Source organism: Xiphophorus hellerii, chromosome 5 (genome assembly GCF_003331165.1).
Source record: "Xiphophorus hellerii strain 12219 chromosome 5, Xiphophorus_hellerii-4.1, whole genome shotgun sequence".
Taxonomy (NCBI): domain Eukaryota; kingdom Metazoa; phylum Chordata; class Actinopteri; order Cyprinodontiformes; family Poeciliidae; genus Xiphophorus; species Xiphophorus hellerii.
The window spans coordinates 26,819,247-26,841,432 of NC_045676.1; the positions used below are offsets into that span (position 1 = coordinate 26,819,247).

Genomic DNA, 22,186 nt, shown 5'->3' on the forward strand with positions numbered 1-22,186 from the left:
CACGGGAAATTTATGGGAAAATACTTACATGGAAGCACACCGGGACAGAGTAAAATACAGTAGTTTCCCGGCCAAAAAAGGAGCCTTGACAGGTATGTCCTTGATTACTGAGCCAAGCTGACGCCACCTTATAGATCAACTTCACCTGCTGCTACCAGGCTCTTCTGCACGGCAGCCATGACTCCGATAATAAGCTGCCGCCATGCTGCTGCCTCACCACAGATGTTTGGTGCATGCTCAAAAGCTCTTACAGTCACAGTGCACCATGAGAAAATGGTGAGTGCCATTGAATTTTTCGCCCACCCCACAGGACTTCCTTTAAGATTTTGTACAGACTCTACATTTTCCTGTTGATTTTCTTTTTTCTTGGTGCCATCTGAGTCCATGTAAGGTTGGCCGTAACGCGATACGGGGGCTTCTCCACATTTTTATAGTGATGGACCTTCAAAGTTATGTTGCCATTACTGTACTTATTACACTCACAAATAACAGTTTATGTCCACACATACCAGAATAACAAGACCAAACCTGATCTGTTTGTATTGCTAGTTAAAGAGGCCAGAAGGAAAAGGGGGCAGGGTGGGTGTGTGTGTTATTTAGGGGAAAGATTTCGGAAGTTTTTGTGTCCACCAGTAATCTCTCAGCAACGATCTGAGCTGACAGATGTTTTTGGAAAGAATTATATATCCTGTGACTAGTAAATGAATTATCCAAACTCCAATGTCAAAAAAAGAAGCATCAGCTTGCTTTGTGACAAGTAAAGGAAGAGCTTGAAGTTTTCAGCAATGAATTTTGTATGGATAGCAGGTAATCTCGAAGGGATACTACATATCAATATATTGTTTTGTTTTTTTAATCAAGTCTACATCCGGGTTTTGAAGCCCTTCAGAATTCCGTGAAGGAGCTTCTTGAGCATCTGGAAGCGCAGCTGCGTTTGGAGACTCCTGGTGGACGCGCAGCCTCAACACCAGACTGCATTGACTTGTCACAGTGACTCACTTCGGTTTCTGCAGTGGCGCTTTTCTTTGCCTGCTAGAAGCCCCGCTGTCAGTTCTATCCGAGCGGAGAAAGTGGGTTAAGACCATAAGAAACCGAGCAATCATTCCCTTTTCACCTCGTATAGAACGGTAACGCAACACTAACTAACTTAACATCAACTACACCTCCTTTTGAAACCCCTCCCTGCCTAATCCTGGTCTTTCTTCCCACCTTCCTTTTCCTCCCTCCACAATTCTATGAAAATACCAGACTGTAAAGGGCACATAAAACACCCCCTTGTTCTCTATCGTTTTCTTTCTATCTCTTTTCTCTCGCCACAGCAACCACATTTCCACAGTGACCAAAACAGTAACCTCTGTGTATTTGTCCCCCTCCCTCCCCCCCACCCTTCCTTTCCTTTGTCGGTTTCGTTTTTTTTCCTCCTCGTGTTTCCGCCCCCTAACACACCTCTGTGTGTCTCCCCTTAATACTCCCCCATTCCTTCCCTTGGTTCTGTTGTTTTTTTTCCTTTCATGTTCACGTCGTTTGTCTTCGTTTTGTGTGTTGAATGTGTCAATGTACGCGTGTTGAATGCATGTGCCCATGTGACGTATGCGTCTGTCTGTGTGTGGGCGTGTGTGTGTGTGTGTGTGTGTGTGTGTGTGTTTTGTGGCCACTCCAGCGGCCGGATCAGTTACACAGACATGTATCAGATGCTAAGACACATGTGTCCGCCGCTAGGCCTCGGGAAGAGGTGTCCCGCCCGGGTCGCCTATAAGGTAGACTCGCCCCCCACCTTACCCCTCCACCCTCCTCAGCCACCTCAACCCTCTTTATTCCTCTTTCCTTCCCCTCATTCTTTTCTTTCCGCCTTTTTCTCCCCCCCATTTCTCTCCTTACACCTCCCCATCGCTGGGGAGAACCTTTCTTTTACCAGCTGAAACAATGCTGTTCTTGTCCTCCTCCACCTCCTGATCACTCTCTCCCCCCCTCCACTTCTTCACCCCTCTCACCTCCTCCCAGTGGTGTTCTCTTCATTGTTTGTTAGTGGTGGTTGTGGTGGTGGTGGTGGTGAGCGCTGTCCTCTCTTCTCTCTCTCCGACCGCGGGGATGGAGGGATGGGCTTTTGTTGTGCAGTGAAGTGATAGTGGAGTGGTAGTGAGTCCTCTCTTTTATTTGCTCCAGTCATGCCGCAGAAGTAAGGGAATGCAGGAGGGGTTTGCCAGTCCTTCTGCAATCTGCACACACACACACACACACACGTGCGTGCGCACACGCAAACTCACACATACGAACAAAGCAAAACACGTCCAATCGGCAAAATGTGTATGCGACAAAAAATAAAATGGTAGTTATGGTTTTTATTACATACCATTTTATTAAAATGGTAATTATTTTGCCTGTCTAATGAAGAACTAAATCAAGGTAGACTTTTCTCAAAAATAACTTCTAAACAAGAATTATGAATTAAATGTTGTATTTAACCACAATATTGTTTTATCCCTTTTTTTAACATACAAATTTCGATCGTTTCTTGTAGAAAAGGAAAATTGGAAACTGTGACTTGTTGATTTCCATTAATATTGCTTATGGCTACAGTTTTTGCATAGCAAAAGCACCAGTTAACACTTGAAAGACAGTGATATTTCTTCTTTTTATTTTTAAATCTGGTCATTTCTACTGTATTTAATATACAAGCAGCAGTGAAAGTGAGAATCTACAAGTGATATTCACACAGTTTGATTACCTGCTTACAAAGCAGTTACAGAAGGACCGGTAAGTGTTTCTGTCTTCAGTCTTCTGCAACTCTTATTTCTGCGGATGACACAGTTGGCGGCATAAACACATGCCCACGTCCACCTGTAAGTAGAATTTTACTCAAAAATCAACTTAAGAATCTTTTGGCCCTAGTAGCTTCTTGGCATTTTTGATCAAGGTATGATTTTAATTTTTTTAATATTGCTTTCTATATTTGGTAACCTAAGGCAAACTTTGGCATTTTTGGCTTCTTGGGGCTATGACCACCAGGATAACGTTTTTTAGGTTGATCTTTTCAGCATTTAATTTGTCTTTGTCATCTTTGTCTTTGTTCTTCTCTAAAGCCATGCTCTGTCCTTATATTACTGCCATCCAGGTTCAGTAAAACAGCAAGGTTAACACACAGTTTAATGATTTAACATGCTCAGTAAGGAGCAGCAAATTGAATATGTTGTTTGGTTGTAAAGACATTAAGCGGCATAAGATTAGACTTGGAAAAATACAAGCAGGTAAGCACCATAAGCAAAGATCCAAAACGGGAAACCAAAGAGAGTGACAGGCATGAAAACCGGGTATGGAGAAAAAAGTGAATTCAGGAATCCAGGAGGTATAAATGCTGGGAGAATGAGGACCATGTGAGACTAGATACCATAGTGGTGATAGCTGAGAGGGAATAAGGTATTGGAGCCAAACAAGGGAGGTTGACTAGAAGTGAAGACTGACTAAATAAGTACAAGGCAACAGTAGGTACCATAGAAGCAAAAAATAAACAGAACAAAACAAAGAGTGACTTAGAAAACAATAATTCACTAACACAACAATAATGTCTTAAAAGAAGCTGAAAATCCAAAGTGAGAGCCCTATATCAATGTCCTTTACATCAACATGCCTATGTGGCACAGGATCTGCTGAAAGAACTCTGAAGGTTGGTCTTCAGACTGTTGAATTTTTGTTTCCAGAGGTTCTGGACAGCAATGTGGAAGCTATGAGATTGATACTAAAACACTGTAGCGTGGTCCATGGGCCACATAAACAGGCAAAGGAGTAGTAGAAGTCAACCTCCCTGGGGAGCACAAGAAAAGTCCCAAGTGGGGGTAGGTTTACTTTGATCTTTTTGATGAGGCCAAAAACTTGCAGTCTTGTTGTCTTAGACCTCATGAAAAGGAATAGTAACATGATTGTCATCAACCCTCTTGATTGTGTAACGCTTGGGTTGTGTTTAAGGGAGGAGAGGAGGCAGCAGACTTGTCAGAACGGTCAAAAACTCACACCCATACTGGTACTGGGAATTCCACAGTGTTGTCCTTTAATAAACACTCTCTTACAAAGACCTTACAAAGCCCGGTTGAACGGCTGCTATATTATCAGACATGAAAATGAGCAGAGTCTAAACAACCCGTAACATTACTAAAAAGTTAGAGAGCTAACATGTCCGTCTCGGTTCATGTGTCCAACCATAGCACGTTTCTCCCAGGCTCTCTACGGAGAAGCAGTGGCGCATACTTGTGACATCATTAGCGATACTAGAGTATCTTAAAGAGACACTACACAATTACGGCTGTCACAATTGCAACTAGAACATAGAGATGGGGGTCATCTCCAACCCCCTTATCAGAAACAGAAGGCTGAAGTTGACCCTTCTGGGTTGCCTCAAGAATTGTATCTGGAACAGCTGATGGGCAAGGAGGAGTGAGGAGAGAAGGCTAAGGGGAATTGAGACACAGAATCAGCTAAATTGGTTTGAGATAAGACAGAGGCTGATGTAGCTTTAAATTTGGAAGAGGCAGTGCAAGACATGAAACAGGTTGAGGTATCTTGAGAAAAGGGAGTGACTGTTGCCTTATAATAAGGCAAAGGCAAATACCGAGGTGGTGTGAAATGAGGACAATGCTAAGGAGGTTTGAGATAAGTAGTGCAGATAAGGGACATGTAGTGTGGAGGTTGTAGGAAAGAGGCTAATTTGGATTAAGACAAGGCAGAGACTGAGGTGGCTTGAAACATGTAAGAAGTTGAGGCAGCTTTAGACACGACAGAGGCCCTTGGCTTGTGAAACTGAAACGGAGGTCTCTTGAGATAATGATGAAGCTGAGGTGGCTTGGGATAAGGCAGTGGAAAGTAAAGCATGAGGAGATGCAGATCTAGGATGTGTATCATTAAGGTTGGGCCTAGGAGAGGTAGAAGAGGCAACCCAACAACTGAGGATGAGTGGGCATTTGGTCTGTCACTGAATAGGGTGAGGGGCATCTATAAAGACTACAGGGAGCATTGACAATCTGACACTTGGTGACTTAAAATACATAATTGTCTCTCAAGTTCTGAGGGACATCTGCCAGACCACCAAAAGCCAAAGAAGTGGTATCAGCAGCTAAGCCTTCAGAGACTTAAGTGTGATGCTTGCAGTGTCTAAGAAGGTAGAGGCTGAAACTTTGGTGGCAAGGCCTAAAGCTGTGACCAAGGTTAAGATGGCAGTGGACATGATTTCTGTGGAAACTAGCCTGCTTTGCCAAGAATTGTCTTAATGAGGATCAGACATTCAATACTCATTTAAGTTGAAACAGGTATATATTTCCTAAAGCTTACACTTAGTTATCAAGACCAAGTACCTTTTGATGTTTACAAGGTTATTGGTGTATTCCCCATTATTTGTTTTAGTGATTAAACAAAACCGACACCCTTTAGTGTCTCTGGCTTTTATTGTATCTGGATGCCAGCACTGCTGTTCTTTCTCTCTCTCTATTATTTATGCTAACTTGGTCCTTTAATTTCTTTCCTCCTACTTTGCTTTATCAAAAATTTGCTTTGCTGTTCCTTGTTACTCAAAAGTTGTGGGTCGTCTTTTAATTTCTGTTGCATTTTTCATCCTTAAATCTCTTATCTCTGTCACTCTGCTGTCTACTTCTGCAACTAATTGTCTGTCAACAATCACAGTCCAACTTCATTTCATCATCCCTTTGATCACCCAAGCTCACATGTTTCTACTGTACTCCTTCTTTGTGATCTGTCCACTGTTTTCTCTCCAGAGTGGTTAGCCTATCTCTGAAGTTGACTTCATTACATATTTTAGCCTGTACAGTTTATAGTGAATACTTTTGTACAGAAAAGTTCATTTCCAAGTCCTTTGAAATCAGAGGGCATCTGAAATGAGAATGGAAAGCTTCAAACTGCTGCTACTTGCAATGCCAACACAATATTCTTGATGTAATCCTTAGTGGACACAAGGCTTCTCCCTTGGCAATCAAAGGAACCGTAGTAACCAATTATTGCTACTTCTTGAACTGACCTCTTGACCTATGTCAGTGTTGTTTTTAGTCTTTGTCTTTATCACTTGTGGTGTTTTGTAATATTCAACCACTCTTTTTCTCTCTCTTTACACACACACATATTTACACTTTCTTTTAACTCCAGATTATTAATATCTTTTTATTCTCCTTATATTATTTCAGTGTTTCCACAAGCCTTCTCTCTCCCTCCTCATTCTCGCCTTCCCTTTTTATCTGTAACTACATCTCATTAGCAGTCCTACATTGACGAAGTCTAGCTCTACTAACTGTCCCCATCATGCACCCCCCCCCCCCTCTATAATCTGCTCCCCTTATCCTAGAATGCTATTACCACAATGTCTGGTTGGTCCAAAACAAAACTAAAACAAAATAGAAAGAATACCATTCATCTCTTTTTGATGTCCCCTAAGTTTTTTCTCCTTTTAGGCAATGCCACAACTCAGATCCCTTCTAGTTCTGACACCCACTTAAGACAATGCACCGTTTGGCATTGAGAGAGATCTTGACATGACATAAAGTGGTACCATTGCTGTTTGATTTGACTTTGACCAAAGGATCAGTGAATGTAAAACAGTAGATGCTGCAAAAAAAAAAAAAGATATTTGAATCGGAAAGGTAATTCCTGTGAGTTGAGGATACTCTCTTTGCGCGGATGCACGGCTGCTTGTCATGTAAAAGTTTTGATTAAAGTTGTGGGGTAGTGGGTAGGGTAGATGAGTTGGGGCTTATTGATATTGAGAGTGAAGTGAAAGCATGTTGCATGCTTTGTTTGCATTTGTGGGATTTTTACTGGGGTGTGTTGTGTGGTGTTTGCATGAAGTCTTTGCACTTTGTTGTCGCATGGCTCTTGGTTGTATCTAGGCTGTTGCCTGCTGAGCGCTGTGAATGTTGGCCGATGCCCTTTGCCTGCCACATCACCTGGCTTTGGGCATGCCCGACACTCGCACACACTCATGTACACAGGCCTGCCGCCATGTCGTGCCCTCCATCGTGAGTGCCCAACGCTCATGTTCGTAGGTAAATCCGATGGATGCCAGCTGATCAGGATAGGTACAGCAAGCGACCCAAGCTGGCCTAGCTTGCTTCATCCTATCTGCGGGTTTCTCCATCTGTTTTACCAAGCATAGATATGTGAAGACAGGGAACCTCCTTACAGGTAGGGGGAGCTCAATAGCAGGTGCCTTGGTTAAATGAAACCATAGCTGTCTCCTGAATCCATGCAGATCTACACCAGTGATACTTTTATTGCTCTTCGGTCAATTGGTTTTTTTGTCTCCAAAGGACTCCAATTAAGTTCTCTTAATTGCAGTCTGTGAAAATATTTGTTTTAGTGGTCAGAGAGGGTTGGGTGGGGGTGGTGGGGAGTTGGGCACGTTGGTGTATGTCAACTGTCATATACATATATATATAATTCTATATGTGTGTAACAACAGAAATGTGTAAATGCGCACAAGCATTCACACATATAGGGAACATGGGCACAGGTTGGGTCGGATGCCATTTTGGCTCTGATTGTTCTTTGTGGTTTTGCAGCTCTCACAGTTGCTTAGAAGCATTGGATAGTTGTGCTGTCTCATAGAGTATCACTGGAGAAACAGGAGACACCGGGACTTACTTTTTACAAGTTTATTAAAGTTCTAGCAAGCAATTGCCCTTGCATAAAATTACCACAACTGCATAGCATCCTTAAAACATGGAACCTCAACCTTTCCTGATACAGCTGGACACTTAAGACCCAAGTTAAGATTACTGACTGGAAACTCAGTCATTCCCGCTTCAGGAAATAAAATCTGCAACTGAAATGAATCCAGTCCAGCTACAACCGGCTGTTGTCTATGGAGCTCTCTCAACCCCGACCCCTGTCCTTCCCCTTTTCCCCATCCCTGAGACTCAGGTACACCTCACCTTAGCGAGGACACCTCCCTTTCTCATCCTCTCATCCTGACTGGTTCTCCACAGAGGCTCCTGCGCATGGATCTGCCTGTTGCCGACGACAACACAGTGCATTTTAACTCCACCCTCATGGCTCTGATCAGGACAGCACTGGATATAAAGATTGCCAAGGGTATGACTTGACATTTATCCTCCCTCCTGTCTGTGTAGCTGTGCAAGTGCATCTCAATAAATTAAAAAAGTAAAACTTGTATTTAATAGATTCTCTACACTGCACCTCAAACAAGTTGGATACTGTGCCTCCTTACTCTTCCCCAGGCTATGGCATCTTGATCATTTTTTTAATATAAATAAGTGGAAAAGTTACCTTTTTGCTGAACAGAGGTGAACCAGTGAACAACAGTCCAGCCCAAAGTAGAATATTTGATTTTGTCTCTTGTTCAGGGGGGCTTAACACAAGGAATTTGACTGTGGCGAACCCATATCCTGGATCCATCTGTAGCTGCCTTTCCAAAACAAATGGGCGGCAAACGGTGTCAATATTCCACTAATGTCAAAATAAGACAATTTCACAATTGCAATGTCTCTGTTATATAAGAAATCCAATTGAAATCATACGTGAATAAGTTTGTTCTGGCAATAAGTCATAAAAAAACATGCCGCACCATGATCCTTCAACTACTATCTCTTATGTTCTTCTTTGTATGTCAGGTCTTAGAGAACCAGTACATCTATAGGTATTGAAATCCAGGTAAAATGAGCTGATGCTGGTGGTACCTTCAGATTTGCTTGACATTCTGAAGTGTGCATATCATAAAGATCAGACGTTGCAGAGACTGCAATGGTTCAGTAGTTTGACGACTTTATATTTTTAGGCAGGCTGCTTTTACATCTATGGACTTTAATGCCAGTTATTGTCTTATATCATCATCACCATTCCTCCTTAGTGTGTCAGGGCCCCAAGAATCGATTCTAGGCTCAGAAAAGCTTTGCACAAAGCTGTTGTAGATGGTGTTAATGAGCACCTGCCTGACAACTGTCAATCGGTGGTTTTCCCCATGATTGCGTAGGGTATAACAATGTTTGTGTTCAAAATATATCTATTATTTAATGGTCTTATGTATTCAAATAAATTTGAGCTTTTATTAGTGGTATGCCGAAAACAACAAAATGAGCAGAAATTAGATCAGTGTGTGTAAATGAATCTACATATGAGTCTCAGGTTTGAACTGAATTAATGAAATAAATTCATTACTTTTATGATATCGCATTTATTGGGATGCACTTTCCTTCAAAGTAATCCGAACAATGTGTGTGGTGTTGCAGTTTCTGTTGGCTTCTCTTTCACCAAAAAAAAAACTTTCGCAGATTGCATCTGTGCCTGACGTGAACTAATTACTTCCTTCATTTTTGGGTGAATGTGTACATGTGTGAAATGATGTGGCATATTCCTTTAGTAAAATTGTAGCATTTCGCCTCCCTTTTGCATCCTCTCTCCCCGGGTTTGTGTGTTTCTTAATCTGTGCTAATCGGACGTCTGCTTGTGTATGCAAATATTCAATGTGTACGTGGACGCTCGGTCGCTGGCTCACCCAGGCGGTGCAGATAAGCACCAGATGGACGCGGAGCTGAGGAAGGAGATGATGGCTATCTGGCCAAATTTATCACAGAAGACTCTGGACCTGCTGGTTACTCCGCACAAGGGTAAGTCGCAGGAAAGCAACTCACGGTGGGCATAGTGGTGTGGTGTATCTGTGTCCGATCATTGACTCACCAAGAGGACAGCTTCTACCAGTCGGTGTCATTCACTGCTTTGCACCTCCTGATCAGACGTATGCAACACGAACACTGGCTATTACACACATGCATACATCTCACAATTGATCATACACTACCGTCTAATGGCAGATGCTAGCCAAAGTGATGCGAAGACACTCGAGGTACAATTATATACTGTATGTGTTTGTGTCAAACTGTGGTGCACAGACATGCAGTCAAACAACACAGACCACAAGCATTTTATAGTTTAGAAGCTACAATAACAAAAATCAGTGTGCGAAGACTTTTTCTGTAATTGTCCACAGTTACAGCAGTGCCTACAATTGATGGCATGCATGAGCACGAGGGCCCGCCATCATGTTGTTTAGATTCGGAATATATTTTATTGACACTAAAGGGAAAATGCTTATTTGTTGTCAAGCCACTCCATCCAAAGTGATGAATATTAAAGCACTTTGAGCTGCCTTGTTGCTGAAAATGTGCTACATAAATAAAATTACCTTATTTATCACATACAAATATAAACATCCATCCATTTTCTAACACCAAATATAAACGTAAGCGACATAAAATTTCTACATATAGAAAGTTATATATATACAGTATATAGGAGTGAGATAAGTAGTTTAAATATGATCTAAGCACAGTTTCATATATATATATATTTTATATATTTATTTTATATTAATTTATACACAAGTCTATAAATGAGTCCAAAATGTACTTAGACTTAAAGAGTGTCAGAGTTTGGCTTTGAAAAGTTAATCAACAGTTTGCAGAAGCTCAAAGTTTTTCGTAATGTGGAAAGTGTTAGGGGGGATATGGCAAGCCATTTAGTCACATATTTTCACATTTTGCAATAAAAAATATCTAAATCGGAAAACAGCAAAGGAAATTAAATCTCACTAGACTCGTTATGTTGCCATGTGCTACAACTCCCAACAGTAGAGTTTTAAATGAAAATATTTAACTGTTGGAAATGTTCTATATTACAGTCACTTAACGTGAAATTAAACTGGAATAAGTCAAATTTATTTGCTAAGCACATTTCAGCACCAAGGCAGTTCAAAATGCTTTACCATAAAAAAAATAACACAATAACCAATCATAAAAAAACAATAAACATAATATTTTGTCAATTGCCATCATCAAAATCTTCAAGAATATATAACATCTCTACATTTTGTTGAGTAATACAATTGCAGACTTTCTTGAGCAGTACTGAATTCTTAGTTTATAATTAACGGTAAACTCAGCGTACACTACACACAGTCACTCACATGCACTCACTCAGAAAAACACTACGACCCTCACTGACTGTCTCTCAACCCACTCACTCAGTTCTGGTATCAGAGGTGCCCGCTATAGAAGATCCTCTATAGAAGTCTTTTCACTACAGGAAAATAAAGACCAGAGAAGCGTTTGATCTCAGCTGATCATCTTAGATGAATGCAATACTAATTTTTCATTTTGTTTGTAAGATGGGCCAAACACACTATTTATGATCTTGCATGTTTATCAGCATATTCTTCTTGTTCAGCTAAATGCATGATTGAATACATTATAACCTATCTGCTATTTTTAAATAAAAGTTAGTAGGAGGATTATATAAATGTAAATATGGCGGACCTGCAGCCACGCCACTTTGAAAACCGGGACGTGAATTTTGAAACGATGTTTTTTCCTACGCAATGGAGAATTAAAAAAAAAAAAAAAAAACGTCAAAGCTCAATATTTTTCTATTTTAAATGTTTTTGTGTGCCATCCAAACTCTGGAACTACATGGCTGGAGTTTTTAGAAAAAAGATTGAGCTTCTGTTTTCTGGGAATTCTGGGTTTAAGCGTTTCTTAGTGAGGTGGCTTAATCGTCCTCAGCCTTGATAAACGGTTACCTTTTTTTATTAGAGTATAGCTGTACAAAGTAAAAAAAAAAACAACAAAAAAAACAATGTTAGCTACAGTGTTAAGTACAAACTCTGCCTGTGAAAAGACTACAAGCTTTACTGTGCTAATAACTGTACCGTATTGTAATATTGTGTTTGTTGCGCACCAGCAGCGGTTACAGCTGACTTCCTCAGAGCGACGAAAGAGCTGGAAGCCGGTGAAGATATGCAGAAAGCCGTTAAATGAACATATCTTTTAAGTTAAATTTATGGCATTTTAAGGCCTTGATTTTAGATGCATAATTTTAAGACTTTCTAAGACACCACACCACATCTTAAAACACCACACATGGCCACTGGTCATCCTTTCTTTTATTTTTGACACATTTAAGAAACAAATATGTGTTTTATACTAATCTGTAACACTGAAATGTTTGTGACACTTTGAAATAATATCACTCGCTGGATTCTTTATGACTCCGTCCGCCATTGTACGTAAGACAAAGATCAGCTATGTACATAAATTAATTATTTTATTTTTTTGCTATTTACAAGGCAAAAAGTTGTTAATTGGCATTTGAACTCTTTAACTGAAGCTCCGATCCTATCGAAGTTCAGTGTGGCACAGCGGCCACCGTTGCCGGTGCGTCCTGCATGCTGTTGTATTTTTCTGTGTCCTGTCTCCCACTCCCATCCCCCCCCCCCCTCACAGCTCAGGGTCCCATCTCGCTCGGGTCTAATCTTCCAGGGTAACTTGTCATTTTCTCAGCAGCCACAGACTTGACGGTGGGCAAAATCTACGCTGCCATGATGATCATGGAATACTACAGACAGAGCAAGACCAAAAAGCTGCAAGCCCTGCGAGAGGAACAGGTAGACCCCCTGTTGCCCTGCAGCCCCCCCCCACCAGACATCCCTGAAAACGCCCCAAAGTGCACAAAACTAGATTTATTCTTCTGCTCTCGCTAGGCATCTTTGTAGGATACTGCTATGCTTCTGGGAAAATGTGTAAATATGGAAAAGAAAACATTAAATTATATAAATTGTATAAAGATGCCTTTTCCCTTGCTTTAAGTAGATGCTCTTATCCTTTTTTCTGTTGTTTTGCATGTATCCTGGCATTCTTTATAGCATCATGTTGCTCAGTTGGTTGCCTTTAATCTTTGCAAGTTGACTTTATCTAAATAGTTGCAACCCTTTCTTTTTCATGCTACTTTAGGTTTCATTTCTTTTCCATGCTCTGACAGTAACGCTGTGTTTTTTCCCCCCCCTGTTTTTTGCTTTGTTTTCGTTGGTAATTCTGAACATAATGATGATGATGATGATGCTGATGATGATACCACATGGCCTTACCTTTTTGCTCATCGCCAGTGCTCCTCCCTTCCTGTTAGTGATCGACTACGAGATGCACTCGCTTCCCACTGTCTCAGTGTTTTCGGAAACATCTCTCCACTCTTATCGTAAACGTCCTGGTTCCGTTTGGCAATTTGAAACGTTTCGTGAGGTTTCGGTCTGTCAGGCGTTTGCAACCTTCATGCTACAGATAGCTATTTTTAAAAAATTGTTTAAAGCCACAAAACCCACCTCCTACAACTATGAGCTGTCAGTATTGAATTAGTCTTAGCAATCTTTGTTGTCGTTGACATCGTTTCGAAAATCTCAGCGTTAACGATAAAGATCCACAATTGTTTAAGGACTGATAAACACAAACTTGTTAATTGAAATACTTCTACCTTTTCTGTTTTTCGCCTAAAGTTTCCAGTAGCCGCTGAAATTAAAGTCCAATGCGGATTATTACACTCCTGACTGATACTGAAAATGTGACTTTCCTTCCTTCTAGAACAACTTCCACACCAAGCGGCTGCATTCACATTTATTTCACTGACCAGGAATAAATGAATTTTTGAGTCTCTGCCTCGGGTTAAGTTGGAAATATGCTGGATTATGGTGAACACGTGATACTAGATGTGAGGCTTTCTCGTTAATCTCTTAAAAAAATAGTAACAATATAATCATGAAACTCCAGTTCTTGTCTTAAGAGCTCAATATTTTTTATTTTTTTACTTTTAACGGTTAAAAGCAGGCGTTTTAAAAGAAATCTTATAAGAATGATTTGTTAATTCATTACGCTAACTAATTTCTAAAAGCTGTGAATGGCGCCGCCGTCTGTGTGACCCTCAACTATTCAAATGTTTAAAATGTTTATTTCCGTGGCAGAATAAACATACACACAGTAGAAAAAGCCATGTTGATTCAATCAATCATTTATTAAGACATTCCTGCTAAATCTAACGCAGCGTTTTGTAATGCCGTCTAAATGAAAAGGAGACCAAGCAGCTGCAGGTTGCAGAATCCCTGATCCGACCCACATTTACTCTGATTACTTTTCCATGGAGGAATTTCTCTCTTGCAAACAAAATGCAACGCAGTGGAGACTGGAGAGTATGTTAGTCCAGTTTGTTGGTGCGTCCATTTCTATGTCAGCTCACTTTATTCTTTCCACACTCATGTTTCATTAACTCACAACATGCAAGGATGAATCCACCTTTAAAAAATATCAGACTCGATAGGATGGTGTGTCGATTTTAGTGAATGGCAATGTGATTTTTTTTTTTTATAAATTATTCATAAAAATAATGCATCTTATTTTGATTTTAGATGTTTAGGATCCTATTGTACCACCCTTCATAGTTTAACTGTATTTCTTTATTTACTGAACAAGCGAATCCACCAAATCTTTCTTTTAAACACAGACAATTAAAATCACAAATGACACAGATTTCGTTCAAAAAAGAAAAAACATATGGAGTGTTTTTCTTAGGAGTTATTTCTTGTTTTGTTTTAAAAAAAAAAAAAAAGCTATTGCTTGCAGGACAAGTGTTAGCTACTACATATAAAAAGATGAGTCCAAGTTTCCAGCTCGAGTAAAAACACTACACTTCTACTAGATGGCAAGAACCTGCAGTCTGCAGCATTAAGAACTAAATATTATATTTTTACACACAATGGAAATTTAGAGAAACCCATCAGTTAAAGTGTGTTAGGAAATGCATTTATTATTTAAACTGAAAGGCAGTGTTTAACAGTGAACGTGGATTCTTTCTTAGCCATTTGTTTGTACCTCCAACCATTCTGTTGCACTACAGGAAATCATCACCGCCACCGTTTGACGTTTCTGACGGTCGTCAGAGTTTTCATTTTTGTCTGGTTTTTGATGTCTCTCGCTTTCTGTCTTGTAGTCTATTATCTCTCTGCCTCACGTCTCTGTCCTTCTCATGGTCTCTGTCGAACCATCTGGAGGGTGATAAAACAATGTCTTATCAAGCTCTTCGTCTTTGGCCGGTCCAGGTTGACCTTCACCTTTAACTCGAACTACCGAGGCCTGATTTTATTACTTTGATCTTCTCTTTTTCCTTGGTTTACTTTGTGATTATTGGTGGAATGTTGAATGAACATTGCAGTGCCCTATGTCTCGCTAGCTGCGTTTCCAAACAAACCTGCGCATAATTTTGTCAGTATTGTGCTAATGTTTAAAAAAACACCGTTTCTCAACTGCGGTGTTTCCATTAATAAGAAGCACAACTTATGTGAATGAGTTTGTTTTCATAATGATATAAGAAACAACACGCTGTGCCGTCACCCTCCTCCCACTTCCTGTCGTCTTCTTCTTCATGGTTTGCGCCAGTGGCAACGTCTAGTTGTTGTTCATGTGATTTGTGTTTTGTATTTAAAAAAAAAAAAAGTGCTTCCCTTGCAGTTTTGTGGAACACACTAATTTTGATGCGGCCGAAAAACCACCTGATCCTCACGCAAAAACCTTCTAGCAAAAAACGGAATTTTTAACAAAATTGGCGTCTTTTCAACAAGCAGATTTATTTTTGCAATTCCAATTTTATGGTCAATGGAAACGCAGCTACAGCGTAACACAAATTCCCATGTCGGCAAGATCTTAAACATCTTGCACTAGATAGGTGGTTGATGTGAGATGTTTGATTTTTTTTTTTTAAATTAACTTCTAGACTTTAATTGGCTTCGGGTAATGCATGTTGAGTCGGTTAGCTTTTGTTGTTTAACCGATTTAGACAAAATCTGTTTTCCTAAACCTGCCTTATTTCTGCTTCTTGATCAAAAATCCAAATATTTTTTGATTTTTTTTTTTTTTTTGGCATTTAGGCCTAAAAGAAGAATTTTTTGCTGTGGATTTCCCAATCAGGACTTTCTTGTCTTGGACACCAACCCGAGTCATTTTTGCTAAGCTATGAGCTACATAGGTGAGAGACTAAAATACAGGCTCAACCCCTTTTAATAAAACCAGCAGATCACATCAGGCCTTCCCCTAATTCATAGTAATTTCTACACATTTTTGGCACAAGTATCCGATCAGCCGATTAACGAAGGTGTAGTGTAGAAAGCGTCTTACCCTACACTCTTTTGAACGGCTTGATGGATATCTAGTATAGAATCAGATATCAACCTTCCACCAAACTGCATGTTACTCAGAAACTTTGTGTGATGAAAAATCGACAGTTCGGTCAATTAAAAATTTCTGGGTACATTCTTTTTTTTCCCATGTCATAGTTCTATATATATATATATATAAATTGTAGTGTTCTAAAACGTGTGAATTAAGAGCAATCTTAACTCAGACTCCTAAGGTAGAAGCTCCACAGTGACGCAGATCTGAGATCAGCTCCCTACCTGAACACGACACGTCTCCTTCGTCCCAAACAACAAACGGTTCAGGCTGGACAGAGGAGCTCGGATCAGCTGTCCCGTGGCCAGCTTTGCCTTTCGAAATCCACCACAGCCATGTGCTTGCCGATGGCGCCCCCGTGTGGGTGCATGCTGCGAGTGCATCCTGTGTTTGTGTCATATGTGTTTTTCCTCCCCTGTGAGTGTGCCTGATGCGAGCCTGCAGGCCATGTCATGTATCTCACACAGAACCGAACGCCATTAATGTTTCAGCGCATGGAGCCACCCTCTGAGGGAGGGGGCACGGAGGGCCAGGCGGGGCCAGGCCAGAACGGTCTGCCCGGCGTTCAGCCGGACAACATCAACAGCATGTGAGTGGACCGGATGAGAAGTGGGGGAGTGTTTTATGTGCTCCTGTGTGTTCTTGTTTCACCGTTTCAAAACGAGAACCTCCTCAGGTTCCTGCCCTGAAGTGGATTGTGGTGCCGGATGATAAATCTAGATAGTGTTTAAAACAACGCCATCTGCTGGAACTATTGGAAAATTACATCGGTTTTAACTGTGTTTGAAGACAAATCAACACTTGCTTCCTATTGTAACAACTTTCATTTTCTTTCACTTTCCTGCATCTTTTCGAGCATTTTTAGTGAGTTTAAAAATGATCAACTCCAATAAGGCTGGGTGCTACATACCTGGGTGAAACTTGAAGATGTGTAAGATCCCCTGAAAGTTAGCATGAAATTTATTTTAAATCTGTAAGATTGATTTTTTAAAAACCTTCTTAGAGTTGACTTTGAAAAGAACTGTTTACTAACAATTATAGAATTTTAATTTCTTTAGATTTTCTGATATTTAAACACTTTTCTGTGTGAAAAAATGCAGCACTGTGAAAAAGTTTGTGATTTCTTGGTTTCTCAAATAAAAAAATGTTCACACTGTCATAATTTCTGCATAGAATTTTGAGATTTATACAATATGGAATAAGACTAACGACAAAATGTGGAAAAATGAAGTGCTGTGAATACTTTCTGGATGCACTAAGCAGTTTGAAAATGTCTCTAAAAAAAAAACAAACATCCCTAGTTCATATTTTGCCTATCAGTGAAATATTTCACACGACTGTGATGTAAAAGTCCATTTATTCAAGCTGAAGTGAAAGCTGTAGCTGAATGTTTCGTGTGTATGTGTGTCTGGACTCCAGACCTCCTGAAGGTGGCTTGACTGAAAGCCAATCGTGGATGACGGCTAAAGCACAGGAAATGTTCCAAAAGACCGGGAACTGGAGCCCGGACCGGCCCTACCCCGACGACGTCCACGAGAACCGCCACAATCCCCAGGTACGACGAGTCCCAACCTAGTAACCCGTGGCAACACGCAGTAGGACGTGACTCTAGAGCAAAGCAAACGTTTTTCTCCAATCGTACATTCTACGCCTCGGAGCAGCGTTGGGTGGGTAACGACATATTCAAACATTACCAGATGTTTTAATGGAAATCCTGCTCAGGATTTCTGCTGTTGCAACACATATGACAATTCATAGAAATTAAACGCCGTTAAAGGTCTGAAAACACGTAGTGTGTCTTGTTTTTAAATACATTAGCTTAGCTAAGAGGTTGTTGGCAAACTTACTTCTCCATACGTCTGTCGTCTTTTTTTTGTCCTTCATTATATTCCCAATCATATTCTGAGTCCAGTGGGTTTTTAAATTTTGTTAATTTTATTTTTACTCACATTGACCTCGTGTCCTTCAGCCTTGTCTCTTCACGCTGCCTCTCGTCGAGATGCTGGTTTGGACTTCGTGGACGTTTGTTGTGATGTGCGCCTTCACTCTCCGCGCTGCGCCTTGCTTTCACTTGTTTGTTGACGCTTCCACTCCTCAGATTTAGCTCTACTTTGGAACATGTAATATGAGCAAAGATTGATTTTTTTCTTCTTTATCCCACAATAAGAGACTTTTGTCTCTTACGGCACAATAATACGTTTGACACTTGATACCATTTTTGTTGTAACTTGAAACTTTTGGTTGGCAGCTTTTTACATGAAAATGTCTGTGCTTCTAAAAAAAAAAATAATGATAGTTTGTTCATTGTCAGTTGTTGAACTCCTGCATCATAGTGGCATACATAAACCTACATCACATGCTTTATCATTAAAAGATTTATTTTTTTTTTACTGACAGTTTGTTATGAAAGTATTCATCCCCTTGAACTTTCCTGCATTTTTGTCACCAAACACTTTATGTATTTTATTGGGATTTTATGTGTTAAACAGGACAAAGTAGAGCATAATTAACGTAAAAATCTGAAAAGTGTGGCGTTCAGATGTTTACGTTCAATATCGGTATATTTACAGTGGTTGCATACAGATGTTAGAAAGGGAACCATCTGAAAATGGAAAGAGTATGGAACAAATTTATGAAACTGTTTTTAGGTTTTAAAATTTATTTTTTTTTAAAATAAAACTTTTGCGGATAAGAGAATGGATATGTTTCCTTATGTGGGATGTTGACATTTTACAAAAAACAAGGAATAAAAAAAAACAGCGCAGTGTCCAATTTAATGACAAAATATGTATACGTATATACACTGTATATCTAACAAAATCACAAATTTTTAAAAAATTATTTTTAGTAAACAAGCATTTTTTTGCCAATGTGACAGAAAAAGGCTTTGTAAAGAGGCCATTAACTAGAGAAGTTGTTACACAGCTCGTGCTAATTGTAGAGTAACTGCAGAGATCCGCAGTTCGGGTTGGAAAACCTGCTGACATCTCTTAGTTGTGTTCTCTACAAATCTGGTGTGTTTGGAGGATTATCAATATTACTCAAAGAAAACCATATGACGTCCCGTCCACACCCAGAAAATGTTCAAGGGGTGGCCAGACCACACCAGTAAATATTTTAGCTGCTAAAAAAAATATATGCATATTAATATTTTAATTTTATTTTCAAATGTATTTATTTATTGAGTTTCACATTTGTGTCTCGATTGAAGAAGACGTCTCTGTATGACCAGAACATGATTCTCTTGGGGCGAGGTGGCTGGTTGACATTTTTGAAGGCGTCTCGAAGGCGGAGCTAGGTCCACTCAGGCGTTTAGCACGGCTGAACGGTTGCCATGGAGATTAAAGGATTCCTCAAACATGCATGAATCAAAGCAACACTCCAGGTCTGTTTTTAATGAAAGCATAACATTCTAACATGATGTAAAGCTCAAGATCGATTTTATGTAATCCTGCCCCTTTAAACTAGCGTTTATAAAAATGATTCCTACCCTGTGTTAGAGATTGAAGAAGATTTGAGTCTGGACTTTGTTGTTTTCTTCCCACGTCATGACTACGAACCCCTGCGTGTTTATCAGATAAAATCCCCCAATAAAAATACATTAAAGTTTGTCAAAAAATGTGGAATTGCTTAAGGGAAATCAGCTATTCGGCAACGCGCTGTACCGTGTCATCCTTTAGTCTTTTTTTTTTCCTTTTACACAGCAACAGGTTGCAACAGCTAATTTATGCAACTCCCCGTTGCATAAATGGAGTCGAAATATTAACGTTTTCTGAAAATAAATCAATTCCCTGTTGAGTTTGAGTTCATTCCACCTCCCTTGGTTGGTCAGCGAGCCAAACACCGTGTCAGTGTCCAGTCGCTCAGCAGACGGCGGTCACGCCCCCCCCTCTCATTGTGTTTTGCAGACTGTAGAGATGAGGGAGATGGGGCGGGACGGGTACTCCGACACTGAGCCCTGTCACCCAGTGGACGGGCATGGGCGGACGCTCTCCATGCCCCGCCTCTCGGCAGACAACCAAGTGAGCACGTTCATCCCACCTCCACCGTCACACCTCTCCATCCCTGCTTTCCGTCGCCGGCGCCAGTTATTGGTTTGAAGTGAATCGTCAAAGTCTTTCTTCTCGTCCCGAGCGAGACGAGCCTGACAATGACCGTAGCACAAAAACCCATTAGCAGCACTCTGTGATGAATTGAGTTGTTTTCATTATTATGTGGAATGATTTTAATAGTCGGAAATATACTCGGCCCCAAAATATTTAGCATTCTGATATTTTACAGAATGCCTAGTCATTCCTGTAACAGTCATTATTATTGGTTAGATTATGAAGTTTGCCTCTTTTTTTTTGCAAATTATGTTTTCGATCATGTAGACTCAACTTTTTTGAGAAAGACTTTTTCATTCATTTCCCGCTGCCTTGTTGACCTGCATGTCCTTCATCACCTCCTGACTTCACGTTTTGTTTTCTAAATGGGTCTAAAGACGAGAAAGCCTAAATATGTATAGAGATGCATATCTAGAAAAACAATATTCCCAGTCGGCAGTTTGACTTCTTATTTGATATAACTAAATAAGTTCATCCAAACTGATGACTTGTACATCTTACGTAAATTATATAAGGTTTAGTGCTGGGTGATAACGCTTAAAAATAAAATCTCACAGTTATGTGTGCCAGATTTGATTTCCCATTTTAAACCATTTTTTTTCTTACTTTTTTCCTTGGTGAAAAAATTACAAATGACTGAACATATTTTAAATATTTGTGAAATGGCCTGACTTTAAAGTCACAATAAACAGAAGCTGTAACAAACACTCTTCTAGCAAAAGATGGTGAATTTTCCTCTGAACTGTGGAAACCCAAGGAGTTTGTTGGTGAAATTAAATGGAGATCTTCAGACATAGAAAATTGAATTAATCGATAAAATTAATTGATCACCCAGCCCTAATTATGTTCCTTCCCTCTCTGTATTTATTAGTTCATTCCCATTAAATCCTTGGTGTGTCCGTCTTGTGTGAGCTGTTACCAGAGGTAACGTTTTCCATGCTCATTCACCGTTATTTAGTGTTTCTTGATCATTTAGTGAGGAACAAGTTGACAAATTTATGCAAAACTGACAGATTTTGCTGCTTCATGCTGAAAAATATGTAGAATAAATGTGAAAGAAGCCTGATAATTCCCAGCTGACTTTCCTTATCTGACTTTCCGATTGATTGGTAAACCTCAACAAGAAAAAACGTCACAAAATGTCTGTTTTCAAATATTTCTAAACTTGCCAGTCAAGTTTAGAAAACATAAGTAGTTATAGCAACAGCATTCATACACTAAAAATGAGTCATACAAACATGCAGGGTGCATATGAAAGACTTCATAAATTAAAAGTATTTCCAATTTCAATAAGCCATGCACCATCTGTACAAATCCAGAAAAGTATAGCAAGTTATATTGACTCATATAACTTGCTTTGAGTCAATAAAGTCACACCTTGACATAAACATATTTTTTTTTCTTAATTATTTATTGCCTTGTGTGGTTGCATGGGTTTCGAAGCCTCTGGCTGCAGTCACACACACACACACACACACACACACACACACACACGCCAATGCATGTCCATGAAAAAGAACCACGGCCATCTTCCAACATCCCACTACATGAAGTCATGTTGCTGTCACTCCAGTATTTTTATTACTGAACTATTTCTTATTTATATATATATATATATATATATATATACCACCCGCGGTGGGTGAGAAGGGAATTTTTTTTTATATATATATATGCTGTATATATATATAGTTTTTATTTATTTTTTATTTTTTAAATAGTAGAATAAATAGTTGAAAAATATAAACCCTGGCTGTGGATGACGGCTTCAACACAACATCTGACACAGGGGACATGGGAGAAAATGTTAGAAAATATCTTTAGCGTTATTAGACAGAAACATCTGCAGCTTGTTTTCAAATAGAGTTTAGTTCGTCTGTCTGCAGGACATATTTAACTTAAAACTGATATTCAGATTTCACAATGCCTAAAACGGACCTCCTGAAAGTGAATGACAAGATTTTTGAGTGTGTGTGTGTGTGTGTGTGTGTGTGTGTGTCTACACTCTGTGCCTTACTGTCGTCTAACGCTGCT

At 39.8% G+C, this 22,186-nt stretch overlaps 1 protein-coding gene across 20 annotated transcripts in view; it reads left to right on the top strand.

Moving 5' to 3' along the window:
• The window catches only part of cacna1ab (calcium channel, voltage-dependent, P/Q type, alpha 1A subunit, b), a 135,010-nt gene that overhangs the window by 94,900 nt on the left and 17,924 nt on the right, over positions 1-22,186 (top strand). For 7 of the 20 annotated variants that reach the window (XR_004339299.1, XM_032562979.1, XM_032562978.1 and 4 more), the window contains 7 exons: positions 7,977-8,082; positions 9,507-9,614; positions 12,342-12,445; positions 12,944-12,958; positions 16,514-16,635; positions 17,466-17,601; positions 19,955-20,068. Coding sequence is in view for 19 of the 20 variants with exons in the window: in XM_032562979.1 (XP_032418870.1) it covers positions 7,977-8,082; positions 9,507-9,614; positions 12,342-12,445; positions 12,944-12,958; positions 16,514-16,635; positions 17,466-17,601; positions 19,955-20,068 (705 nt within the window). In the remaining variant the exon portion in view is untranslated. Of the gene's footprint in view, positions 1-1,660; positions 1,758-7,976; positions 8,083-9,506; positions 9,615-12,341; positions 12,446-12,943; positions 12,959-16,513; positions 16,636-17,465; positions 17,602-19,954; positions 20,069-22,186 lie in introns of all 20 variants that reach the window. The other 13 variants (XM_032562993.1, XM_032562995.1, XM_032562996.1 and 10 more) reach the window with 10 other exon arrangements.